Consider the following 25,819-nt stretch of genomic DNA (forward strand, 5'->3'; position numbering starts at 1 on the left):
GAGAGGGGGAGGGAGGGGAACTATAGGAAGAGTGAAAAACGGGTTTGATACAGGACACATGAAACACCGGGTGGATGCGTTGCAAATAGGATGGTAGTTTAAGACGGATAGCTGCTGGATTAATGATCTTATCAATAGTGAACGGACCAATAAAGCGAGGTACCAATTTACGAGACGGGGCTTTAAGGGGAAGATTACGAGTGGAAAGCCAAACCTTTTGCCCACAGACGTAACGAGGGGCACGAGTGCGGTGACGATTGGCAGAGCGCCGAATACGTTCACCAGAGCGGCGGAGCGCGGACACCGTACTCTCCCAAGTGCGCCTACAGCGTTGTATAAACGCTTGAACCGAAGGAACAGCTGTCTCTCCTGAGTGGGAAAAAGAGGCGGTTGATAACCGAGACAACAAGAAAATGGTGATAACCCAGTAGATGAGGACGGTAGCGAATTATGCGCGTACTCAGCCCACGGCAATTGTTCACACCACGAAGAGGGGTTACGAGCGGCAAGACAACGAAGAATTCGACCTAGATCTTGATTAGCTCTTTCGGTCTGGCCATTAGTCTGGGGATGATACCCTGAAGATAGACTAACAGAGGCCCCAAGCTGTTTGCAGAATTCTCTCCAGAATTGTGATGTGAATTGCGAACCACGGTCGGATAGGACATCAACAGGTAACCCGTGAATTCTGAACACGTTGTTAATAATAACTTGCGCTGTTTCACGGGCGGAAGGGAGCTTGGGCAACGGAATAAAGTGGGCCGCTTTAGAAAAGCGATCAACGACAGTGAGAATAACAGTATTGCCCTTTGACGGGGGAAGACCCGTTATGAAGTCAAGCGCGATATGGGACCAGGGGCGAGACGGGATAGGGAGTGGTCGCAATAATCCGGTGGTTGCGGAATTACTGGATTTGTTCTGCGCGCAAATGTGGCAAGATTTGACAAAGCGTCGGACGTCTTGAATCATAGCGGGCCACCAGAAACGTTGACGGATGACGGCTAACGTCCTCCTAATGCCTGGATGAGCCGTTAATTTAGAAGTGTGTCCCCAACGGAGGACAGCAGCGCGTAAGTGTCTGGTGACAAAGAGCTTACCCGACGGACAGTTACGAGGAGCTTGGGTGCGAGTGAGCGCTCTTTTAACAGAGTTCTCGATACCCCAGGATACGGCCCCTATTACTATATCACCAGGTATGATAGGTTCGGGGAGAGGTTTATTCTCTAAAACCGTAAATTGACGGGAGAGTGCATCTGGTTTGATATTCTTGGAGCCCGGGCGATAAGAAATGGTGAAATTGAACCGATTGAAAAATAGTGCCCAACGAGCTTGACGTGCGTTAAGCCTTTTCACAGATCGAATATATTCGAGGTTGCGGTGATCCGTCCATACAATAAACGGGATAGAGGCACCCTCAAGCCAGTGACGCCATTCACCGAGCGCGAGACGGACGGCGAGGAGTTCGCGATTACCGACATCATAGTTGCGCTCAGCCGGAGTGAGACGATGCGAAAAGAAAGCGCACGGGTGAACCTTGTTATCTTCCGTGGAGCGTTGGGAAAGTACGGCGCCTACCCCTACATCGGAGGCGTCAACCTCCACTATGAATTGTCTCTCGGGATCGGGGGTGATGAGAATAGGGGCGGATGCGAACATCCTTTTGAGACGGTCGAACGCCTGTTGCGCAGAATCAGACCATTCGAAACGAGTCTTGGCCGATGTAAGCGCCGTGAGGGGAGCAGCGATCTGGCTAAAGTTACGAATAAAGCAACGATAAAAATTGGAAAACCCCAAGAAACGCTGGAGAGCGACGCGAGACTCAGGAATGGGCCAATCGATAACGCCGCGAAGCTTTGCGGGGTCCATGCTAACGCCCTTATCAGAGATTATGTATCCGAGAAATGGGACAGAGCGAGTATGAAAAATCACACTTTTCTGACTTGACGAAAAGACGGTTCTCTAACAGACGTTGGAGTACACGGCGTACATGTTGGATGTGAGTAGGTAAATCTGGCGAAAAGATGAGGATGTCATCTAAATAGACGAAGACAAAAATATTGAGCATATCGCGAAGTACGTCATTTATGAGTGCCTGAAATACTGCAGGAGCGTTTACCAGCTCGAAGGGAAGAACCCGGTATTCAAAGTGACCAAAGGGTGTATTAAACGCCGATTTCCACTCATCCCCAGCCTTAATTCGTACGAGGTGATAAGCGTTGCGCAAGTCTAATTTGGTGAAAATGCGAGCCCCTTGAAGGATATCGAAGGCAGTAGACATAAGCGGTAAAGGGTACTTATTCTTAATAGTGATCTCATTAAGTCCGCGGTAGTCAATGCATGGGCGTAAAGAGCCATCTTTCTTTTTGACAAAAAAGAAACCAGCACCGGCTGGAGAGGATGACGGAACTATAGTACCCGCGGCTAGAGACTCGGATAAATATTTATCGAGCGCCTCTCTCTCGGGTGCGGACAAGGCGAAGAGACGCCCCCGAGGTGGAGTGGTACCTGGGAGGAGGTCAATACTGCAGTCATATGGTCTGTGAGGAGGAAGGGCCTCGGCTCGGGACTTACTGAAGACCGCTCGCAGATCGTGGTAAACTTCAGGAACACCTGATATCTCTACAGGCTCTTCCTGTAACACAGAGGGAGAGGAGACAGGAGACACAGCAGATACAAGACAATTTGCATAACAGGACAAATTCCATGAGACAATAGACCCCTTAATCCAGTCTATTTGAGGATTATGTTTAACTAGCCAAGAATGGCCCAAAACTATAGGTGTAGCGGGGGAACAAATAACAAAAAAGGTTAAAGTCTCTCGATGATTGCCAGAAACATGTAAACTCACCGGAGAGGTGGAGTGAACCACTCTAGACAATACACGGCCATCTAGGGCATACACAGTGGGCGGGTCCCTAAGTGGCTGGAGTGGCACCTTATGTTTAGCGGCAAAAGACTCATCAATGAAGCTTTCTTCCGCGCCGGAATCCAGCAGCGCGGAGCAGGAAACTGAGGACCCCTCCCAGCAAAGTGTGATGGGTAACAAGGTCCTAGTCGGGGCGTTAGGGGACTGTGTGGAAGCGCTCGCCATGAGGTCCCGACTCACTGGCGAGCGTTGGCTTTTACTGGGCACACGGAAAAACGATGCCCAGAACCTCCGCAGTGAAGGCACAAACCCAGATGAATGCGTCGTTGTCTCTCGGAGGGAGACAGGTGAACCCCTCCCACTTCCATGGGAAATGAGGAGGATGCGCGCCTCTCGAGAGGTTTGGAGTCTTGCGATGGGGAAACCCCTCTGACGTCAGTGTGAGGAGAGCGAGCGCGTCTACGCATCGCCAGGCGCTTGTCCATCCGGATGGAGAGCTCAACCAGAGAGTCCAGGTCGGCGGGAAGATCGTGAGCGTAGAGTTCATCCTTTAACAGGGCGTTCAACCCATCCAGAAAGCGAGCAGATAGGGCGGCTTCATTCCACCCGCAAGTAGTGGAGAGGGTGCGAAACTCAATCGCATAATCGGTTACGGGGCGGTGACCCTGGCGGAGAGTGGATAGAAGACGTGACGCTTCCCGGCCATGAACCGAACGATCGAAGACCTTCAGCATCTCCTCCTTAAAGGTGTCAAAGTGTGTACAAATCTCCGACTCGGCCTCCCACAAAGAGGTACCCCATTCCCTCGCTCTGCCCGAGAGGAGAGAGATGACGTATGCGACACGGGCTCGATCCTCAGCATACGTATAGGGCTGCAGGGTAAACACAACCTCACATTGGGTGAGAAAAGCACGGCACTGTGTTGGCTCACCCGCGTACGTGGATGGATTATTGACCCTCGGCTCCGAGGAAAGACGGGCCGGTTGTGGGAATCCCGGGTTGTGACGTAACGTGTGAATTTGACTGGATAGGTCCGCTACTTGCGCGGCCAGGCCCTCTACAGCGTGTCTTGCAGCGCTGAGTTCTTCGGCGTGTCTGCCCAACATCGCTCCTTGATGTTCGACCGCAGAGCGGATAGGAGACTCCCTCGCTGAGTCCATGGTATGGCTAGTGAATTCTGTCAGGAAATATGGAGACCCAAGCGCAAGGGAGAAGTTCAAAAGATTTATTGAACAGAAATAAATCAATAATTTAGCTCCTCTGGGCAGTAGGAAAAACAGTCACTCCAAAAACACAGGCAGTCAGTAACCGACCCTCCTCTGGGCGTAGTAGGACTGAACAAACTCAAATAGACCCTCTTGGGTTAGTAGTAGAAAAGTGGAGACAGACCTCAGGGAGCCGAGAAGAGACCTCACACGATCGTGGACTGTGGGCAGAGCAGAGGTGAGCCAGAGCACAGATAAACGGATGATGAGTGGTAATATTAACAACACGACTAGACGAGACGGAATGTAGATGCGTAGATATATTTAGAACAGAGAGACCCAGTAGCACACGTAGTTCTTTGAACACAGAATCAATTCACTAGCACAGAACGAGGGAGAAGGGGAGACTAAATAGTTACAATAATCAGGGAGAACAGGTGAGAGGAATGGGGACGGGAAAACAAGCAAATTGATAACAGGTGAAACAGCATACAAATGATAATACACAAGAGGGAGACAAAGTAGTCACAAAAAACCCCGACAGTCACCTGGACCTGATGGGTTTCCGAGCGAATTCTATAAAAAATTTAGGAATGACTTAGCTCCACTGTTGTCAAATGTATTTGGGGAAGCCTTTCATTCTGGGACTCTTCCTCCAACTATGCAACAAGCAGTCATAACGCTTATCCTCAAGGAAAATAAAGACCCTCTCGAATGTGGCTCTTATCGCCCAATCTCTCTTCTCAATGTAGACAGCAAAATCCTGGCCAAAATGTTAGCTCGTAGGCTGGAAAACGTTCTGCCTTCTGTAATATCGAGTGATCAAGCTGGGTTTATTAAAAACCGGCAAACATCTTTTAAAATATGGCACCAATTTAGACGAGCTTTATCATTTACAGATCTATCCATGCAGGCCCCTATTATAAAAAATCATATGTTTACTCCTTCGATTGCAGATGCTACATTTAATTGCTGGATAGAAAAAGGGCTCACCACACTGAACGATTTATATAGCGATTCCAATTTCATGTCCTTCGAGCAAATAAGAACAAAATACAATATCCCTAAAACACATTTCTTTAGATATTTACAGATCTGAAGTTTTATGATTTCTAATTCAGTAGACTTTCCAACTTTACCTACAGAAACATTACTTGACACCATTTTAAAAACCAATCCAGTTCTCAAAGGTAATATAGGTGTGATTTACTCTTTTATCTCCTCACAAAATCTAACTTCAGTAACAAAGTCGAAACAACAATGGGAAAATGAACTTTAGTTGACCCTCTCTGAGGAAATTTGGCAAGACATTATAAATAAGATTCATTCAACTTCAATTTGTTTGCGACATACAATTATTCCGTTTAAAGTGGTCCATCGCCTTCATTGGACAAAAGCAAAATTAGCTAAATTTTCACCAACTATAAATCCCCTATGTAATAGATGTGACGTAGAAATAGCTAATCACACACACATGTTTTGGTCATGCTCTAAAATTACCAAGTCCTGGCAATTAATATTTAATTTTTTTTTCATATGTTTTACATGTAACAATTGACCCTTGCCCTGTTACAGGAATATTTGGTTTAATCACAGATTCCGGTTTAGACAATAATACCAAAAGCATGATTTCTTTTTCAACATTAATTGCTAGATGTCTTATACTGCTCAAATGGAAGGACAAATTTCCTCCAACTTTTAATCATTATATTAGGGACCTTATGTACCATCTTACAATGGAGAAGATTCGGTACTCCACCAAAGGTTGCAGTCAAAAATTTCATCTTATTTGGCAGCCAGTGTTGACATATATAAAACAAATGGATCCAAACTTAATTTTTTTAGTTTGACCATTGTTATGTGTTTCTCACATTTTTTCCCCTCCATTTTATTTGACTACATTTTAATTTCTATCTAAATTATTTTATTACTTTATTTTACATTTGCTAAGCCTATTGTGACTCGTTGTGTGCGTATATATGTACAATAGATGAGTGAACATATAATGGAACTTTTGTCTATTTGTATTGTATGTATGTATATATTGCGACAGAATGTAAAACAGATTAAAAATAGGCATGACATATTGTTTATAAATGGTGCTGTGGGTTGGGGGGGCTCTGTTGGAGCAAAGATCATTTGTCTCTGTTTTTCAAATACTTTTAAAATTGATGTTTTATTGACCAAAATGTTAATAAAAAGATTTGAACAAAAATAAATAAATAAAAAATAAAAAAACACAATATATATATATATATATATATATATATATATATATATATATATATATATATATATATATATATTTTTTTTTTTTTTTTTTTTTTTTCTTTTAATTTTTTTATTTAATTTTTTTTTTGGTTAGCTTTTTTCCATTTACTGTTGCAGTCATGACTTATTGACTTCTCCCATGTTTTTCACTTTACTCTCTCTCTCTCTCTCTTTCAAACCCTTAATGTAAATATTTTAAGACAAAGGTTTAATTTATTAAATAGCATCATTTCACTTCATTCTAAGTATGTATAAGAAAGAAAGTAAGAGTACTAGTCTTAATCAGCTCATTTATGGCTATTGTTTCTTGCTCTGACTTACCAGATTTATTTTTGTTTATCACTCTTGTAAAGAGAAGTTATTTTGTTTCTCTTCATAGTTTTATTTATTTTAAACAGGACATTTTTATTGTTTTGTTATTTTTTAACAGGATAAAGTGTCCAAACGCAGAGAAAAACTATATAAAATAAGTCATGACTAAGAGTAAGTGGCAAAAAAGGTAAAAATAAATTAATAAAATAAGACTTTTATTTTGGCGTGGCTTGTGACGTCATAAGCCTGCACCGCTCTCGCGCTGTGATTCAACTGCAAAAAGGTTTGTTTTAAAGCGTTTAGCCTTATATAAAGCGATTGATTAAAGTTTCAGGGTTTTCATCAGTGCTAAATTATGTATCTGCTGTTGGCAATGTTATGTTAACCCTTTATGCAACGTAGTACTATTTAACTCACAGTAATGAGGTCTATTGTTTGAATAAAGATAGGATACACTTTTTGTCCCCAAGAGGAAATTTGTCTTGGGCAAAAAAGTGCTACAAGCAGACAATAATATAAATAAAACAAACTAAACAATTAAGAACATATCTGAATAAAGTTTGAATGAAGTAACAGTAAAGTGTGTAATAAGGGTTTTAATGAAGGTTTAATTTATTAAATAGCATAATGTCATTCCATTCTAAGTATACATCACTATAAGAAATGGAGATAGAGGTAAAGTTGGTTTTATATTCGCCCATTCGTTCATTTAGAAGTCTCTGTATTGTTTACCATGTTACTTTGAATATTCGATCAGAATTAGCATGCAAGTATGACTTCTAAACAACATTAACACTTTATTTGATTGTGAACAATGTTGTACTTTGATAGTCATTGGCTGCTAATATAACTTCACTATTTACAGTTTGCAAATAATACTTTATGGAATTATATTATTAAGGGGGAAGTCAGAGTATGCAAATATAAAACCAACTTTACCTCTATGAAATGGAGTACTAGTTTTAATCAGCTCATTTGTGGCTATTGTTTCTTGCTCTGACTTTCTTTTTTTTCTAATTCTATTTGGTAATTACTTTAACATAAAAAACTGTTGAAGCAAGTATTGAAGAGACTTTTGTTTCTGTTCATTGTTTTATTCATTTTAAACAGGACATTTTTATTGTTTTGTTCATTTTAAACAGGATAAAGTGTCCAAACACAGAGAAAAACTCCTGCTGAAGCGACTGATCTCCACACTGTTATAAAGATGGCGTTCATTAAAGAGGAGAGTGAAGATGTAAAGATTGAAGAAACATTCACTGTCAAACTGGAAGATCTGCAGGAACAAACAGGTTGGTTTTCACTCTCAAACACCAACTCAGATATTTACACCAACTCAGATCGTCATTCAGATATATTTTAATAATAAGAATACTAAATTAATCCATCTTGCAGCCCTGAGTGTGCAGCCTAGTTTTCCTGAATGAACATAAGCACTCATTGAAAGACAGGAATGAGTTTCTTTCATACTTGTTCTTATGTCTTTTGTCATTATTTTATGTATTATTACTCTCCCATTTTCTCTACCTTATTGCTTTTCTTGTTCCTCTACCATTTGTAAAGCGTCCTTGAGCACTTACATAAAATAAATAAAAACAATAAATTAAAAAAGTTTAACTGAGCTGACGATATTTGACCTACAGTGTTCTCATAAAGGATGTCTGCTATTGTAGTGATAGTGTTGGCTTAGTACTTTCCATTTGCATATGTCACAATGATCACAATTCCTTTAATGACCCATAATTTCCTTTATGGGTTTAAACTATGGTGTTTCTAGTAGTTGTTAGTTCTCACAGATAGTATCTAGAATTACATCATTATTATAATAACTAATTAGCAGGGCTAATTACTGGGTCTTAAAATGTCTTAAATTGCTAAATCAAATTTTCAGGCATTAAAAAGTCTTTAATTTACTGAAATATTGTGTTGTAGGTCTTAAATCTTTTAAAACAAGTCTTAATTTTCCTTTGTTCATGTTTTGCTACCCAATCTGGCCAAAACCCATACAATCACCATCAATCCAACTCAATAAAACTTTCAACTTTTTATTCAAATAGGTCATTTTAACTCTATTTATCATAATGGTTTAATTATTTTCCCTACAGCAACATTTGTTTAAATGTGCTCCATGTATTTACTGCTGAGGACATCGACCTGGACAGATTGTTGTGCATAGATTTAGTAGGTAAAGTAAAGCTTGCTTGTTATTACACACAATTTAAAGAAATGTCACAATTAAGAAATATATATATATATATATATATATATATATATATATATATATATATATATATATATATATATATATGTGTGTGTGTGTGTGTATGTATGTATATATATATATTTGTATGTATATATATATTTATATATATATATATATATATATATATATATATATATATATATATACATATATATATATATATATATATATATATATATATATATATATATATATATATATATATATATATTACTGTTTAATTAAATTATAATATTTTTTTGATGGGGCAAATAAAAATCTTTCCATTTGGGCCATTTGAAAAATTCCTTAGCCTTTAGCCCTTTATGAGTCCAAAATTTCAGTCAAATTTCAGTCAAATTCAGTCAAAATTTCACTTGCTCCAAAATCAATTTCAAAGTTTCTCAAAAGAAAATATTTTGTGTTCAAAAGGGAAAAAGTTTTTTGTTTTTTACCCAGACATAAAAAAAAAGAATATATTTTAGAGCAGTAATCACAGTACAGTGAAAGCGTGATATTTTTATTCAAGGTTATTTATACGTCAGAATCTTATACTGGCCCATGCCTAATGCTGCTTGATGTTGCAAAGTCATTCATTAATTAATTTGTTTTTTTTTCGGCTTAGTCCCTTTATTAATCTGGGGTCGCCACAGCGGCATGAACTGCCAACTTATCCAGCATATGCTTTATGCAGTGTATGCACTTCCAGCTGCAACCCATCTCTGGGAAGCATCTATACACACTTATTCACACTCATACACTACAGATAATTTAGCTTTACCCAATTCATTTGCTTTGGACTGTGGGGAAAACTGGTGTACCCGGAGGAAACCCACGCGATCGCGGGGAGAACATGCAAACTCCCCACAGACACGCCAACTGACCCATACCGAGGCTTGAACCAGCAACCTTTTTGCTGTGAGGCAACAGCATTATCTAATGCGCCACCGTGTCGCCTGTTGCAAAGCCATATTTCTAATTTTCTTGTTTTTCTTGTTTGTAGAGCAAGTAGCTGTTTATTATTCCTGGGGTCCGTTCTTCGTATCTCGCTTAAATGATCTAAGATGATTTGGCAGATCCTGGATCTTTTTATCTCGATAACTGATCTCTCGCTAATTTGGTTGTTCAAACAAGTTCGCGAATCAGATTAGAATGTCTGGATAAACTGATCTGAGATTGCTGCATGTGTTGTGAAGGACAGATCTATCGATCCTCGAAATCATGATCAGCAATGCAACGATTGGCTGACGGCACAGCTGCGTAATGACATCATCTGATTAATATTCAATTATCCATGTGAGCAAAAAATACGTCAAATTAGCAGTAAACGGCTTGTTAAATATGACACACAATAACCTTCCACATTTGTTGTGAGCTGCAGGCTTTACACTTTCATGTGTCAAGAGTATTCATCATGCATTTCAATACAAATCAATGTATTTAGTTCTACATTTAGAAAAGATTTTCTTTATTATAGTAGCCGGGTTTTTTTATCGGTGTAAAGAATAACTGGTTGTTTACAAAAGCATTTTGATATTGGTAAAGGCGTCTGCAACTATTGTGAAGCATCAAATCACTGGCATATTAACTATCAAAACATGTTTATGACAGCATAAATGTATTATTGCTTTAAAAAAAGTCACATATTGTGCATGTTTATTATACACAATTTGTACTAAGCGATCTAAAAAGTTCATATCAATAAGTTTTCTCTTTGCACCACCAGGTGGCAGTCTTTGTACTTTCTTTTCGAGAATGCAGATTGCATAAGTTTTATTAATATATATACCTTTATTTTATTAATAACTATAACTTTATATATATAGTTAAAAAATATTTACTCTTTTCCCAAGTGTATAAAACTCCTACTGTAGGAAAATATCAGAATTTGGTACATACTTTCTGTATTATATTTGCTTGAACTGAGCCGATCTAAATCTGTTTATAAGAATTGAACCTGCTCCCGATCAGGTTTAAGCTAGCAGAGCTGTTGCTATGACAACAACTCTTGGATCAGCTTTGAAGAACGAAATGATCCTGGATCGTGTCAAATCGTCAATATCCAAATCCAGCTAACTGAGTAATCCACGTACAAAGAACAGACCCCTGGTCTTTAACACAGTTAACTGCCATAATTGACCATAATTGGAATGCTGAATCTATAAAAGAGGGAGGGAATAACGGATTTAACAAAATGGGAGAAGAAGGCAATGCTTGTTTATTATTAATGTGAAGTCTGAATTGTGACCATATTCTGAGTGATTCATTAATATAAATGGGTTATTCGTAAAATATTGTTTACTCCCTAGAATCGTGGCACAAAGTAGTGAGTGTAAGGACACTGGATTAGACGTGTGCTGTTCCATCAGTAAACAAAGTAGGGCCTCATCATTACAGATGTTGGATAACCAGAATATGAGTTTGTGTAAATTGGCCGAAAATAATAGTATAAAAAATTTGGCATTGCCAATCCATACTATTCCTTTTTTCTTTTCAAGAATTACTTTCTTTTGCGAGGAATTTTCTTATCCCAGAGAAATGTAGAAATACAATTATTTAACTCCTTGAAAAATGACTTGGGAATAAAAACAGGCACGGACTGAAACAGAAATCTTGGTAGTATTGTCATTTTAATGAAATTGATCATCCTAGTCAAAAGATAAAGGAAGGGTTGACCACATCGTCATGTCTCGTTTGGCTTTGTCAAGACGACGACAAGGTTTGTTTGAGCTTGGGTCATCCATGGCTCGTTGTTATTATATGCATATAGTATATCCATGTAATTTCTTGGCTGTGTATTAGAACATGGCGGATCCTTTGTTTACATTCTGTCTAGCTCCATGAGCTCGTGACGTATCTCTGTAACCAATTAGCGTTCGGCTGTGCGTGTAGCTCCACCTTTTGGTACCCTTTCTTGTTTTTGGTTACCCTTTCGAAAGAGTGTTGAAAAAGTGGTACGGTACCGAACCGTACCACTCAGTGGAAACGGGCCATAAGCTGACTGGTCGATAAGATCCACATTTAAGTGGATCCTTATCCTTTTTAAGAAGTACTGTTATAATAGCCGATGTCATGGAGGGGGTGAGTGATTCCAAGACAAGAGCTTCAGCAAATACCTTGCACAACAGGGGTGTTAGCTTAGCAGTAAACTTCTTATAAAACTTGGAAGGGAAGCCATCGGGGCCTGGTGCTTTTCCGGTTTTCGTTTTTTTATTGCATTTTCAATTTCAGAAGGTGTTATATTTCCTTCTAATGCCAACTGATCTGAATCAGAGGGATGGCAATTCTAAATAATTAAAAAGCTCTCAATATGTTCAATTTCGTTTACCTCAGAGCTGTAAAGAGTTTTATAGAAGTTTTTTAATGGTCATTTATTCCCTGTTGATCAGTAATAATACTGCCATCATCCTTACTAACTGCTGCTATAAAACCAGCTGCTGATTGTGTCAGTTGGTAACACAATAACCTGCCAGCTCGTTCACCATGTGCATTATGAATCTGGCGTGATCTTATGTGGAGATCCTCTGCATTTTCACTTGTCAAGGAGTCATATTCCACTTGTAGAAGAAGTCTTTTCTTATGGAGCTCTTCGGACGGTGATGTTGAGAGTAGCTGATCAATTGTATTAATTTTATTCATAATCTCTGTAAGCCGTTTTGACTTTCTTTTATTTTCACTAGCTTGATATGAAATAATCTGTCCTCTTATATATGCTTTCTGAGTATCCCATAGGATGCTATAACTTATCTCCGGGATTCGTTTGTCTCAAGGAAGAAATCAAGAATCAATTTGAGCATCAATAAATTTTACAAAATCATCGTCTGCCAAAATCATCGTTCACCATGAACTTCCTAACTGCATCAGAACGGCAGTCACTTGCTGTCTTCAAGAAACGACTAAAAACTCAACTATTTAGTCTCCATTTCAATTCCTAATCTGCAATTGCCTCTCTAGCTATACCACTAACTGTACAAAAAAATATTAATAATAAATAAAAAAAACATATATATATATATATATATATATATATATATATATATATATATATATATATATATTCTTACATTAATAATGCTTTCCTTCTTAGACTTTACACACCTGAAACTTGCCTACAGCACTTCTTTGCTCTTATAGTTGTGTAAATTACTTCCTTGTCCTCATTTGTAAGTCACTATGGATAAAAGCATCTGCTAAATGACTAAATGTAAAACTGTACATTCTTATGTATTAGTTCAGCAACACCCCTACTTTTGCTATTGAAGTTAGAATAATATATCTTTGTGTATAGCCTCCTCTATTAAGTTTAGAATAGTCTTTTTTTAACAGATGTGTCTCCTGTAAATATACAATATCAGATTTTAATTCAAGATATGCGAACACTTTGTTTCGTTTCACTGGGTGATTTAGCCCCTGCACATTCCAACTGGTAAAGTTTGTCTTCACTTCACCTATTTTATGGAGGGTTGTCGAAAACATCAGAAACATCCGAAAGGTATCTGTGGGTTTTGTATGTAGGGGGATGTGTGGAAGAGAGAGGAAGGGAAAAAAAGAGAGAAATAATAAATAAGAAAAAAGGGGTGATTGCACACACACTTATAAACACAAAACAACACAATATTGAAACCTTGCATGTAAACTTGCACACACCTTCAGCTACTCACACTCTTTAACTAGCTGACATTTGTGGGACCTCACATATAAAACAAAACAATTTGAACAGCTCTTGATGTTTTACTAAAAAGCTACCACATTATTGACTAAATATACTTGAGAACTAGGAATAACAGCAACAAACATGCTATAGTGGTCATTTAAAACATAACTGCTGAGTGACATTAACATTTGTATTGTCTTTGACAGCCCAGTGTACTGTCGTGATTTCCTTCAATTTAATGGCTTTTTCAACCTATCCTATATTTCGGAAAAGTAGTGGCATTTAATCACGAGGGCGCGTGACGGCTCCTTGTTGTCCACTGGTTTGCTGCTTAGAGTGCGGTGTGCCCAGTCCAGAAGTGGAATCTTCTCAAGGTTCACGTTATCTTTCAAGAGGCCAGCTACAAATTCTGTCATGTATCTGCCGTGCTCCTCTTCTCTCTAACTCCTGTAATGTGGATATTTGAGTGGTGAGACCTCTCTTCAAGATCCTCGCTTCGGCCTCTCAGCAGAGCCAGCTCCTTTTTCAAGATACTAAACTCTTTCCAGTGTAGTAAGAGATTCAGAGTATCCACCCAACACAGACTCCAGACCAGATAGCTGCTTCCACTCTGTCGTTAATGTGCTCCACAGCATTGCCTAACTCTGTCCGAAGCTGGTCAATTTGATTCCAAAGTTCATTTGACTGTGCAACGGCCTTTTCTTCAATTTAAGCAATCAATCCACCCTTTAGTGCATCAATAGCTTGACGGACCACGCTGTTATCACTCGCCGGAGCTTTCTTAGATGCAGCTTGCTCTTCGAGGTTAGCATTAGCATAGAGGCTAGTAGCGGATTTAGCCTCCCTACAGTTGCTTCGGCCTATATTCATCCTGATTCAAGTTGAATTACGCTCAGAACAGCCTGACTCCGACACTGATAAACACTTAATTTCCAGTATAGGTAGGTTTAAGGTAACAGTATTTAGGAGAAGAGCAATATTAAACATTAAGTTTCACGTGAGGAACTCAACAGTTTGTGTCTTTACATGGTGCCACTCTAGCTGGAAGTCTAAAATAAACAATATAACAATAATCACAATGAAAAACAAAACACTCACCATTTATAACTCAAATGAAAGTGAAAGGAAAAAATGCAAATGATTTTAGGCCAGCAGATTCATCAGATTTGAAAATGGGGAAAAAATAATGAATAATAGTACAATGAAAAACAAAACAAGAGAAATAAAATGAGAATTTGGGGAAAGAAAAAAAAAATACCTTTTGCTTCTAACCAATGGAGTGAAGGGGTCAATGGAAATGAGAGGGGAATGGCAATGTGGAGGTGTGGATGTGAAGATTAAGGGCGTCTACGACCCCAGCCGCTACTGTCGGCTACTGACTTCATGCCAGTGAGATGAATCGGTAAGATGATTTTGTTCCAGACACACTGCTCTAAAGTCTTTGGTGACACACTCATTTACAGACATCACAAGCACTTCAGTAACAAGACACAGTGTTTCTCACAGCCAGTCGTTAAGTTTTTCACTGCTTGTCTCGACCCGGTTTCTCTACTCGTTTCCCCGCACTCCAACATTTCAGTTAACTTCTCTTTCTTCTGCACACCACACAATGCTGCCCTCTTTAACTCTCCTCCTCTTTCTTTATACTTTCACCCATTTTCTTTTGCCGTCCCATGGGTGGAGACCAATTAAACAATGTTGACTGTCATCACAGAAAACACCAACAATCATAAATGCATGATTATATGCTGTCATGGCTTTGCAATAAAAATGTTGTTATAATACAGGCCAATAGAGAAAAAAAACAGCCATGAATATAAAGAAAAGGGAGTAATTGCCCAGAGGGGAATTGAGTTTTTATTTTTTATTTCAAAGCATTTTCCCAAAATATGTCAAAGATAAGATGTCCCCAAATATTAGTCCGTGTGCTGAAACACAGAAAGTTTTGGCCAAATTAAGCCTCAAAATCATCCCAGAATGGATGAAAATAACCCAACAGCACACAAGGGGAAAGGTGCACATTCCAGCCTTTATGCAGATGCTGGACAGGTATGTCTCATGTCTGCGAGGCAAATATTCAGCTGTTTGGTCAGCTGTTACCCCAGAACGTTTTTTCTGATGCATTAACCAGTCAGGCACAGAATGAACAAGTATTCCCTGTCTGCTTAACACATAAAAAAAAAAAAAAAACATTTTGTTGTAATTGTGAATATTTACGAATAAAAATAGGCCATTTACAGCTTTCAAATCTGTGTCTTATCAATATGACCAAATTGACTTTTATGATCAATTATGTCAGAAAGTCTGAAAACTGGACTGACACAGTTACAATTTACTATAACTTCTATGTTAAGTGGCTTTGACATAATTTAGATTGTAGAAGCACTAGATAAATAAAGATGAATTGAATCTGCTTAAATGTGTACATTTTAATGGACCAAACAAAATATGATTTGATTTATTCCAAATTTAATGTGCATCAAAATTGCAGTGTGTGTAGCCAATGTTTCCAGTGTCTTCTCACTTTTCAGTATTTGATGAGAGTTTTTAAAACTAATGAAAACTTATGTTTTATTCATTTATTTCAGACCTAATTGAAGAGAATGGGGGGAGTAAAGAGGAGGAACATCATGTCAAAATTGAGGAAAAAACTCATTTACAGACTGATGGTATTTTAAAAAGGAGGGGCAAGAATCGTTTCACCTGCACTCAGTGTGGAAAGAGTTTTGGAAGAAAAGGCAATCTTAAGATTCACATGAGAATCCACACTGGAGAGAAACCGTTCACATGCATTCAGTGTGGAAAGAGTTTCATCCAATCATCATCCTTTAATCTACACATGAGATTTCACACTGGAGAAAAACCATTCACATGCACTCCGTGTAGGAAGAGATTCAGCAACTCATCAGACCTCAATAAACACATGAAGACCCACACTGGAGAGAAACCATTTACATGCACTCAGTGTGGGAAAAGTTTCAGCCGCTCATCACACCTTAAACAACACATGATGATCCACACTGGAGAGAAACCATTCACATGCACTCAGTGTGGGAAGAGTTTCAGCAACACATCAGACCTTAATAAACACATGAGGATCCACACTGGAGAGAAACCATTCACATGCACTCAGTGTGGGAAGAGTTTCAGCCGCTCATCAGACCTTAATAAACACATGAGGATCCACACTGGAGAGAAACCATTTACATGCACTCAGTGTGGGAAGAGTTTCAGCTGCTCATCACACCTTAATAAACACATGATGAGCCACACCATTCAGAGTAACCATTCATTTGCACTTAAGCCATGGTGACACTGGACTTTTCTCCCCATAGACATCAATTCATACACACGTGAATGCATCAGACGGGAAATGCAATTTTGTGCATCAAGTTTCGCAGTTCACTGCGTTGCAAAGTTTAAGCTTGGGGAACTCTGACCTGCCAAATCGCTTTACTTGACTTTGTGAGACCAATAGAAGATGGTTAACATGACCTCCCTGGACAGAAATGTAAAATATGGACCAATCGCTCACTTTTTTAATGCTTAATCATCTCGTTTAATCCCGCCCTTTTTCGCAGCGCCATACAACAGAATTTCGAAAGCTCAAATTCTAGTGTGACCGCAGCTTCGGTGTGGGATAAGTTTCAGCAACTCATCAGACCTTAATAAACACATGAAGACCCACACTGGAGAGAGACCATTTACATCCACTCAATGTGAGAAGAGTTTCAACCAGTTAGCAAAGCTTAATAAACACATGAAGATCCACACTGGTGTGAAAGAGTATATGTACTTTGCGTGTAAGAAGACTTTTATTACAGCTCCAAAATTGAAACTGCACCAGACGATTCACACTGAAGAGACCGTACAAGTGTTCACACTGTGACTAGAGGTTTAATCAGTTAACACTTCTGAAAACAGAAGCAGATTCACACTGGAGAGAAACTGTAAAGATCTGATTAGTGTCTACAGAGTTTGGACAAAACGTTTCACACATGACATGAATGCAGCAAAACATTTTCTCCTGTGTGTAGAGGTATGGATTTGTAGCAGTCATCTGTTTAATTTGATTTTTTATATATAGCTGTTATGTTTGCGTGGATTAGTCATTATTTAGTAAGATTGTTGCAATAAGTTCAGGTTAGTTTTAATGTGTTGATGCCCATCATCATTTTAATCTGTATGTACTGGCGAGTGACAATAGGGGACAATTAGTGAGCAACACGTGAGCCGAAGTAGGTTTCAAGCATTCATGAAGAAACCACACTGCCAGAACTGAACACATATCATAGCATCTCATTGTGTGTGTTTGTTTGGTTTTATTAGAGGTAAGATGTATGATGTTGCATCAAATGTTATGTTTAGTATGTGTTTAGCAGTGTAAATAATGTGTTTGAGGATCGTTTATGTATGTTTATATGTATAAAATAACCACATCAGCGTAATCGCGACAGACATGAGGCCGACGTCTGTAATGGAGATCGCAGTGATAGAGGCCTTGTGTTATTATATAAATATAATATACATATAAATATGATGTACATATAGATTAACAAGCTTTATTAAGTATGAGTTTACCTTTTAAAACAGTAGTGTGGGTTAATACAGTTATAATACATCAATGTTAAAGAGTATTTAAATAATAAAAGTAAACTATAAAGTAATTAGTAGATAATAAAGTTATTTAAAATAGTTACTGTTTGTTGTTTATGCAGTAAGAGTTTAGAGTTTAATGACTATTACTCTGGTATTGGTAATGTATATTGTGTGGAGAAATGCATCGAGTCAGTGTCTATTCATTGCCATTGTTTATTGATAATTCTATATTTGAGTGTTTATATAAGTGTTTCTGTGTTCATTGGTTTCACGCATGCATGAAGAAGCCACACTGCCAGCACTGAAACACTAAAACATCTCATTGTGTGTGTGTTTGTTTGGTTTTATTACAGATTGCAGTGTGACAAACAATAAAAATAATATTATGGTGGGACCAGAAAACCCCGCCTCTTCTGTGTGTGGCGAGCCAGCCAGGAGGATGCTGCTGATTGGATGATGTGAGAGACAGCTCCTCCTTATAATGAACCTAAAAACAAAGAAAGACATTGCAGTTACAGAAGAAAAAAAAAATTAGAATACAACTGAACTAGATTAAATTCATTGTCTATTCCCCATCAAAGAGAGAGATAAAAAAAAATTGAACAACTTCAAGACTGTGTCACTTTCAAGTTTTTGACAATAGAGAAGTCTGAACTGTTAAAGGGCCATGAAACCCTCTCGTTTCAGCAGGGTGTTTTCACACCTCTACTTTGGAAAAAGCCAGAAAAGTGGGCGTGTCCAGCTCTGTTTAGGGGGGAGTGTCGGAGAAAAAAAAAGAGGCACGGTGTGGGAGTGTCTATTTGGGCACTCGACTACATGGGCATCTGTTGTCGAATTATTTGCTAAATTATTAAATGGTGGACTTTAACTGTCTTTCATTCAGAGAATTCATTCATGTCCCTCGCGAAAAACGAGATATTTGATTCGAGGAACTGCTGTAAGCGTGTATTTTTCATGCAATGTTTGATACCGCACGGCGAATGAGAGAAAAAAAACTCCCGGCATTTCCCGGAAACTTTGATGCACTGGACAGGTAGCGTCAGAAAGCCGCTTGGGTTATTCCAGTCACAAAATGCGGTAAAAATCCTACATGAGGTTAAAGTTTGGTTGTAGTGCTTACATGTTTAGACTCTGTGCAATAGTTTGTTAGATACGAACAAACTGAATAAACAAAGAGCACTGGTCGCTCACTTACCAAATCTGTAGAGACAGGACAATCACCAGCAACTAGAGCCGCGTCTTTATTAAGAGGAGACTACAAGCGAATCCGGATCTCAGCGTTTGCAGATGAGAACAGCTCTCAGGTAAACAATAATCCTCCTTAGACACGTATTGTTGTCGAGCGTCGCGTACACTGTTAATCCACACGTGACTCTGAGCTCTCACAGAGAAAAAATGAAAACAAAACTTAACTGCAGCAAACTATAAAAGCAACACTTCACGCTTGTTTTGCCAACACAACGTGGCGTCTCTGTCGTCTAAACACTGTGACAGTAATGAATATTAATGAAGTTGCACAATAGAGCGCGCTGATTGGTTTGAACCAAGCCTTACTCATGCATTAATGCAGCATGCTGTAAGACGTAATAAGACACACTCTGGCACAGACGCCCAGTCTGCAAGCTGGAATACAGGCTATTATGTCATGACCGTGACGCAGCTTCAAAAATTTGTTTCAAACCGGAAGTACGAATTTGCTTGAAATAAAGCAAAAACAACCAATTTACACGTATTAGTGAAATATAGGTGTCCTAATAGTGTTTTTAGCAGTGTGGGACACATATACGACTGTCAACAGCTCAAAAAAATGTGTTTGGGTGTTTCGTGACCCTTTAAAAGTGTGCTACCACCTCAAGTGTAGTGCGCCAGCAGGTGAGGGTTTCTCAGGCCAAACGAGGCGGGCACTAATCAGACTAGCAGAGGGGACACTTAATGAAATAGAGGAAAGTTTAGAAGAGGAGCAGTATGTAGACAGTCTCAATATACTTCTGGATTTCATAGAGTCCCTAAAGAAACCAACTGAGCTCGAAGCTTCACCAGTTACTCTTTCTAACGCCCTATTCACACGGGGCGTCAGCGTCAACGCTTCCCATTCACTTTGAATGGGTGACGTCAGGCGTTGCCGAACTGCATTGTGGATCCGTCGGCGCCGCTTCAGAAGCGTTCCTCGCTGCAGAAGTTGGGACCAGCTCAACTTTTCAAGCGCCGACAGAAGCGTCAGCCAATCAGATCGCTGTATGCAAATACACCAGCTCAGACAGTGGCCTATTGCTGACTGAATTTCATTGGCTGACGCTTCTATGACGATCGTTTCAGCTCCAACTTCAGACACGCCCTCTGTCAAGCGTTGACGCTGAAGCCTCGTGTGAATAGGGCGTAAGAGGGAACAGCTAAGACAAGTGTATGCTGAATTACAACAGGCACAAGCAAATGCTCGTCGTGTGTTAGAGGAACAGATGGAGCAACTTGAAGTAAACTCTAAGGGGGAAAGTAATGAAAGAAATGATAAAGTACCAACCACACAACATGATCCAGTTCCTGAAGTTACTCTGAGGAGGGTATTTCGAGTCTTTGGACAGATTGGAGAGGCTGGACAGAAGGAAAAATTATCCTACACAATTCTCAACAACCAAATCAAATCAGGAGTGAGAAAGGGGTATGCAGAGGCTGAAATTATTGAAGCTGTCATCAGAGCTGTGAGTCCAAGCCTTCCTCTCCGAGAATGTCTTGAGATAAAACGAGACCTCACACTTTCCACATTAAGGACCATCCTCAGGGGGCACTATAAAATAGACTCATTATCCGATCTGCTGCACAGGCTCATGAACAGGGATACATATATAGGGATATCATCTCACAGGATCCCAAAGTGTCTGCTCAAAGTTTCCTGTTTCGAGCCATTGAACTGCTCTGGGCATCTGGAGATGAGCAGGATGGCAAACAGTTTAGCCCTGAGCTCATTCAACAAAAATGTCTTCGCTCTGTGGAAACTGGGCTCTTAAGTGATGCAGTTAAGTTTCAAGTTAAACCATACCTCAGTGATCCCAAAGTAATGGATGAAGTGCTAATTGAGAAAATCGGGGAAGCTGCTAATCTTGAATTGGAGAGACAAGCAAAGTTAAAAAAAAGTAGTGACACCAAAGCCTTTTAAACTGAGTGAAGTAGTAGAGTATGTTTGCGACACTGAGCGACATGTAAGCAGTGAAGTAGACTCTGAAAGTGAAAGGAGAGATACAGTGACCAAAGAGAATTTCCCTAGTAAAGATAAGAAGAAACAAGGACAGAGCAAAGATATTAACAGTAACACCACCAAATCAATTGAACAGCTCGGAGCAGACATCATGGAAATGACTAAAGTATTCAAAGAGACAATGGAAGCAACCAGACCCCAGTTTCAGCCTCCTGTCACCCTGATACAGATGGAAAAGAGGTTCAAAGGCTGTTTTTCACGTCAAGAGGCTCAGAAGGGTGAGGAATGCAGGCAGTTATTTCTGTGGCCAAGATGGACATCTGTCACGGGGCTGTCATCAACGCAGATTAATGTCGGGAAACAGGAGGGGACTGCTGAACTGGACCTCCCAGTAGTCCATATCGTCAATATCAGCTATCTCAGATGTGTGGTAGACACCTAGAATTGAACAGAGTGGGCAAACCAGTAAGTATAATGACATTGTTACTCACCAAGATGCAGCCAATTTGATTAGGAATTCACTGTGCACATCCATGCTGCTAAACATTGTTGGAAAAAGGTGTCTGTTCTGTTGTCAGCTAAATAACATCACAGTTGAAGCCTTATGAGACACAGGAGCCCAAGCTAGTATTATCAACGCTGACTGGAGAAAACAATACTTATCACACACCATTGTCAGACCAATTAAAGAGCTCCTGGGACCAGCAACACTCACTGGATTGGCTGCAAATCACACAGAAATCCCCTTTGATGGCTGGGTAGAAGTTAGCCTCTGACTGAGTAATATTGCAGGCCCCGAAGAAACCTTACAAGTGCCTATGCTGGTGGTGAGTAATGCTGGAGTAGCTGAAAATCCCATCATCGGTTACAATGTCATTGAGGAGATAATTGGCAGGTGGGAAAAACAGGGTTCACTATTCAGCATGGTTCAGAGGGTGAGCAAAGGATTCTCTATATCGACAAGAAAGGCGATGCTTAACTGCTTAATCTGCTGAAGACTGTAAATTTGAATGTGACTGTTGGAACTGTGCGTGTGGGGAAACAAAAGATTAAACTCAGTGCAGGACAAATTACCACAATTTATGCACAAGCGCACATTGGGGGACAATCCCAAGAACAAAGTCTGCTGTTTGTTCCATGTAAACCATCAATGTTATCAGAGGGCCTGGAAATACAGGAAGGTGTTATCAGAGTTGGAGATGGGAAGACTGTAAGAGTACCAATTGCCATTGCTAATACAGCAAAATACCCAGTCACACATGCCCCAACTCAGACTAGGCCAACTGGAACTAATAAAGACATTTTACCCAGTGACAGTAGATCTTCTGAACCATGAAGAATACCACCAAGGATTTCTTGATGCTGAAAGTCAACCACTAACAGCCTTTATAACACCCTGGGGATTATTTGAGTGGAAGAGGATCCCGCTTGGCCTTAGCTCAGCTCCAGCCGAATTCCACAGAAACATGGAGGGTTGTCTGGAGGATTTGCGTGATGTGATATGTCAGCTGTACTTGGATGATAATCTGGTTCACAGTGCCTCCTTTGATGATCACTTGAGTCATATTCGCACACTCCTCCAGAGATATCAAAACCATGGAGTTAAACTCAGTCCGCACAAGTGTGTGCAAGGGAGCAGTCCTTTATCAGAAGCAGAAAGGGAAGATGTCAGTGATTGCATATGGGTCAAGAACACTCAAACCACCTGAGAAAAACTATTACATGCATTTTGGAAAATTTGAGTTTCTGGCTCTTAAGTGGGCTATCTGTGAACGCTTCAGAGATTATGTTTCATGCTCCACACTTTGAAGTGTACACAGACAATAATCCACTCACATACATTTTGACAACAGCCAAACTTAATGCAACGGGACACCACTGGGTTGCAGAGCTGACCGATTTCAATTTTACCATCAAATATCGGCCAGGGAGATGTAATACAGATGCAGATGGATTGTCAATAATGCCACTGGACATTTCCAGGTACATGAAACTGTGCACAGAGGAAACAAACCAAATGTGATAAGTGCTACCATGCAGGGAGTTATGTTGATGTTTGAGGATACTTCTCTGTGGACAAGTGGAATTGACTTACAAGCTGTCCATCTGGTAGAAGATGAAATCCCACTAATCTGTGTCTCTCTCAGGAACAGATCAGGCAGTCCCAACAGGAAGATCCTGTCATTAGCCGTGTCCTGGAGTACAAAAAGAGTAACGTTCGTCCTTTTGGTCATAGACTAAGAAAAGAATTGTATGATGTCAGACTCCTGCTGAAACAGTGGACACGTCTGCGCATGAGTGATGATGGAGTCTTGTATAGGAAAGCAGGAAATACAAACCAGTTAATTCTACCCAAGGAGTACCATCAGACAGTTTACAAGGAGTTGCATCAGGAGATGGGACATCTCGGAACGGAGAGGACTCTCAATTTAATCAGTGAACGATTTTATTGGCCCAATATGAAAAGAGAGACAGAGCACTTTGTGACACTTGTATGTGAGTGTTTGAAAAGAAAGAAACCACACAAGACTACTATTTTATTAGCCTATTTGCTCTTAAAATAGGACAACAGACACAATTAACAACAAAATATTTATTGGTCAAATAAACATCAACAAAAAAAAAAAAAAAGCATCAGCTTAGTTTTTTTCAGCTATGCGTCTGTCATCACCAGACCGTCCAGGTGCATGTTTGAGGTGGTCTCCCACGGCCCTGTAAATTATGTGGTCTGTGGCTGTTTTGTCCCACATTTGCAGCTGCAATGACAAAAAAAAAAAAAGCTCTCAGCTGTTTCTGTTATTGCGTGCATCCGTACGATCACAGGCTTTGTTATTTTTACAAAGTCTTGTCTTTAAATTAACGTAAAATTCAAACAATAAATGCTGTTTTGACTACATTAAACGCACATTTATAATATTTTTTTTATTTTTAAGTGGACAGAGATGGCAAAAGTACACACATACAAACGACTCTGGTAAAAATTGAAGTACTGACTTTTGTATTTAAAATAAATATGGCCTCAAACACGTAATAAAACGTATCCATGACCTGTTTTAGTTTCACAGTAACTAGACCTCACATTAATACATTTATACAAAGTAACATACATTTCTAATTTTGATGTTAACAGTTGCCAATTGCCAAGCATACAACTCAAAAAGTCACTTTATCATATAAACTGTATGTGCGTCTTTTAAGAACGGCTGCCATTTGTGTGTACATTTTATTCTATAAAAAAAACTTTTTGGGTAATCTTTTTCCACGTGACAATTTCCTGATCTTTGCATTATAATTTGATCTATAAATTACCTGCAATTCGATCGAATAAACGCATCTTTTTAACCGGTGTAAACAGGACAGCATCAGTCATGATTACATCGCTGACTCTCTGTTGTAATGCAATCATGTAATTAGCCATTTTGCCTTTATAAACCAGCCTGCATCATCATAAGTTAAAACATAAATTGAAAAGCTATGTTGGTGGAACAATTGTTTTGCGAGGGAACATTGCGAGGTAACGCAAAAGCTAAAAAAAAAAAAAAACTAACAATAAATAAACATACATATATATATATATATACACACACACACACACATATACATATACATATATATATATATATATATATATATATATATATATATATATATATATATATATATTTTATTTTTTTTTTCCCACAGTTTTTTTTTTCTCCCACCCATTTTCCCCACCACTTTCCTTCCTGGACACCATATGTGTGATGATGTGATATGTCATTGTGCAATTTTAAAGCCTTTTTGTTTCAATCTAGTTTTACTGCGTCTATTTTTATTGCAGGCACGCACTAAAGATTTAATCAAAAAGGCTTTAAAATTGTGCAATGACAGCGAATATATCGCATCCCCAAACACATTAAAAATGGGTGGGAGAAAAAACTGGGTTGGAGGAAAATATATACATATTTTTTGTTTTTGCGTTACCTCGCAAAGTTCCCTGGTTCCCTCCCAAAACTGTTGTTCCACAAACACTGCCTGTTCATTTTATATTTTAAAAATATATGTAATTTTAGGTAAATTCCAAGCATGAATCCAGAGTACGCTTAAATATTATATTAATTATATTATATTGTTTATATTAATTATTTAATATTTTAATAATTATATTGTATTATATTATATTAACTGTATTATATTATATGAATTACATTGTATTAAATGTATTATATTATATTGCATTATATTATATTGCATTACATTGTATTATACAACCGAATTTAACAAAAACTACAAAGTTCATTGTCCATCTGATGCGCGATTTTAGTGTTGAAAATATTAAGTTCGGAAAGCCTGTCTGGCTCATTGTAATAAAAGACTTGATTAAACAAATTAAAGTGAAGCTGCTCTGGCACAATAATAGATGGTTTTGACATTTACAGCAAAACCTGTAAAAGAGCCGTAATACCGGCCAAAACAAATTGATGAATTCACAACATAATTA

The 25,819-nt window shown here is 39.0% G+C and overlaps 1 protein-coding gene across 2 annotated transcripts; it reads left to right on the forward strand.

Annotated features, from left to right (window-relative positions):
- Nucleotides 1-6,886: 6,886 nt before the first annotated feature.
- On the forward strand, nt 6,887-23,970 carry LOC137491266 (uncharacterized). 2 transcript variants are annotated; one of them, XR_015483487.1, is made up of 4 exons: nt 6,887-6,937; nt 7,797-7,946; nt 16,139-17,589; nt 18,503-23,970. XR_015483487.1 is itself a non-coding variant. In XM_087249438.2 (3 exons), the coding sequence occupies exons 2-3, from the start codon at nt 7,862-7,864 to the stop codon at nt 16,861-16,863; spliced, it is 810 nt and encodes a 269-aa protein (XP_087105564.1). In that variant the 5' UTR covers nt 6,887-6,937; nt 7,797-7,861; the 3' UTR covers nt 16,864-18,551. The 2 variants fall into 2 exon arrangements, 1 of the variants encoding a protein (XP_087105564.1); XM_087249438.2 differs by having other exon boundaries at nt 16,139-18,551.
- Nucleotides 23,971-25,819: the final 1,849 nt, after the last annotated feature.

The sequence above is a fragment of the Danio rerio genome, chromosome 4 (genome assembly GCF_052040795.2).
Source record: "Danio rerio strain M-AB ecotype USA chromosome 4, GRCz13ab, whole genome shotgun sequence".
Taxonomy (NCBI): domain Eukaryota; kingdom Metazoa; phylum Chordata; class Actinopteri; order Cypriniformes; family Danionidae; genus Danio; species Danio rerio.

Coding starts and splice junctions, on each gene's coding strand:
- LOC137491266 (XM_087249438.2), top strand. CDS start 7,862: ATGGCGTTCATTAAAGAGGAGAGTGAAGATGTAAAGATTGAAGAAACA. Junction 7,947..16,138: donor AGATCTGCAGGAACAAACAG/GTTGGTTTTCAC, acceptor CATTTATTTCAG/ACCTAATTGAAGAGAATGGG.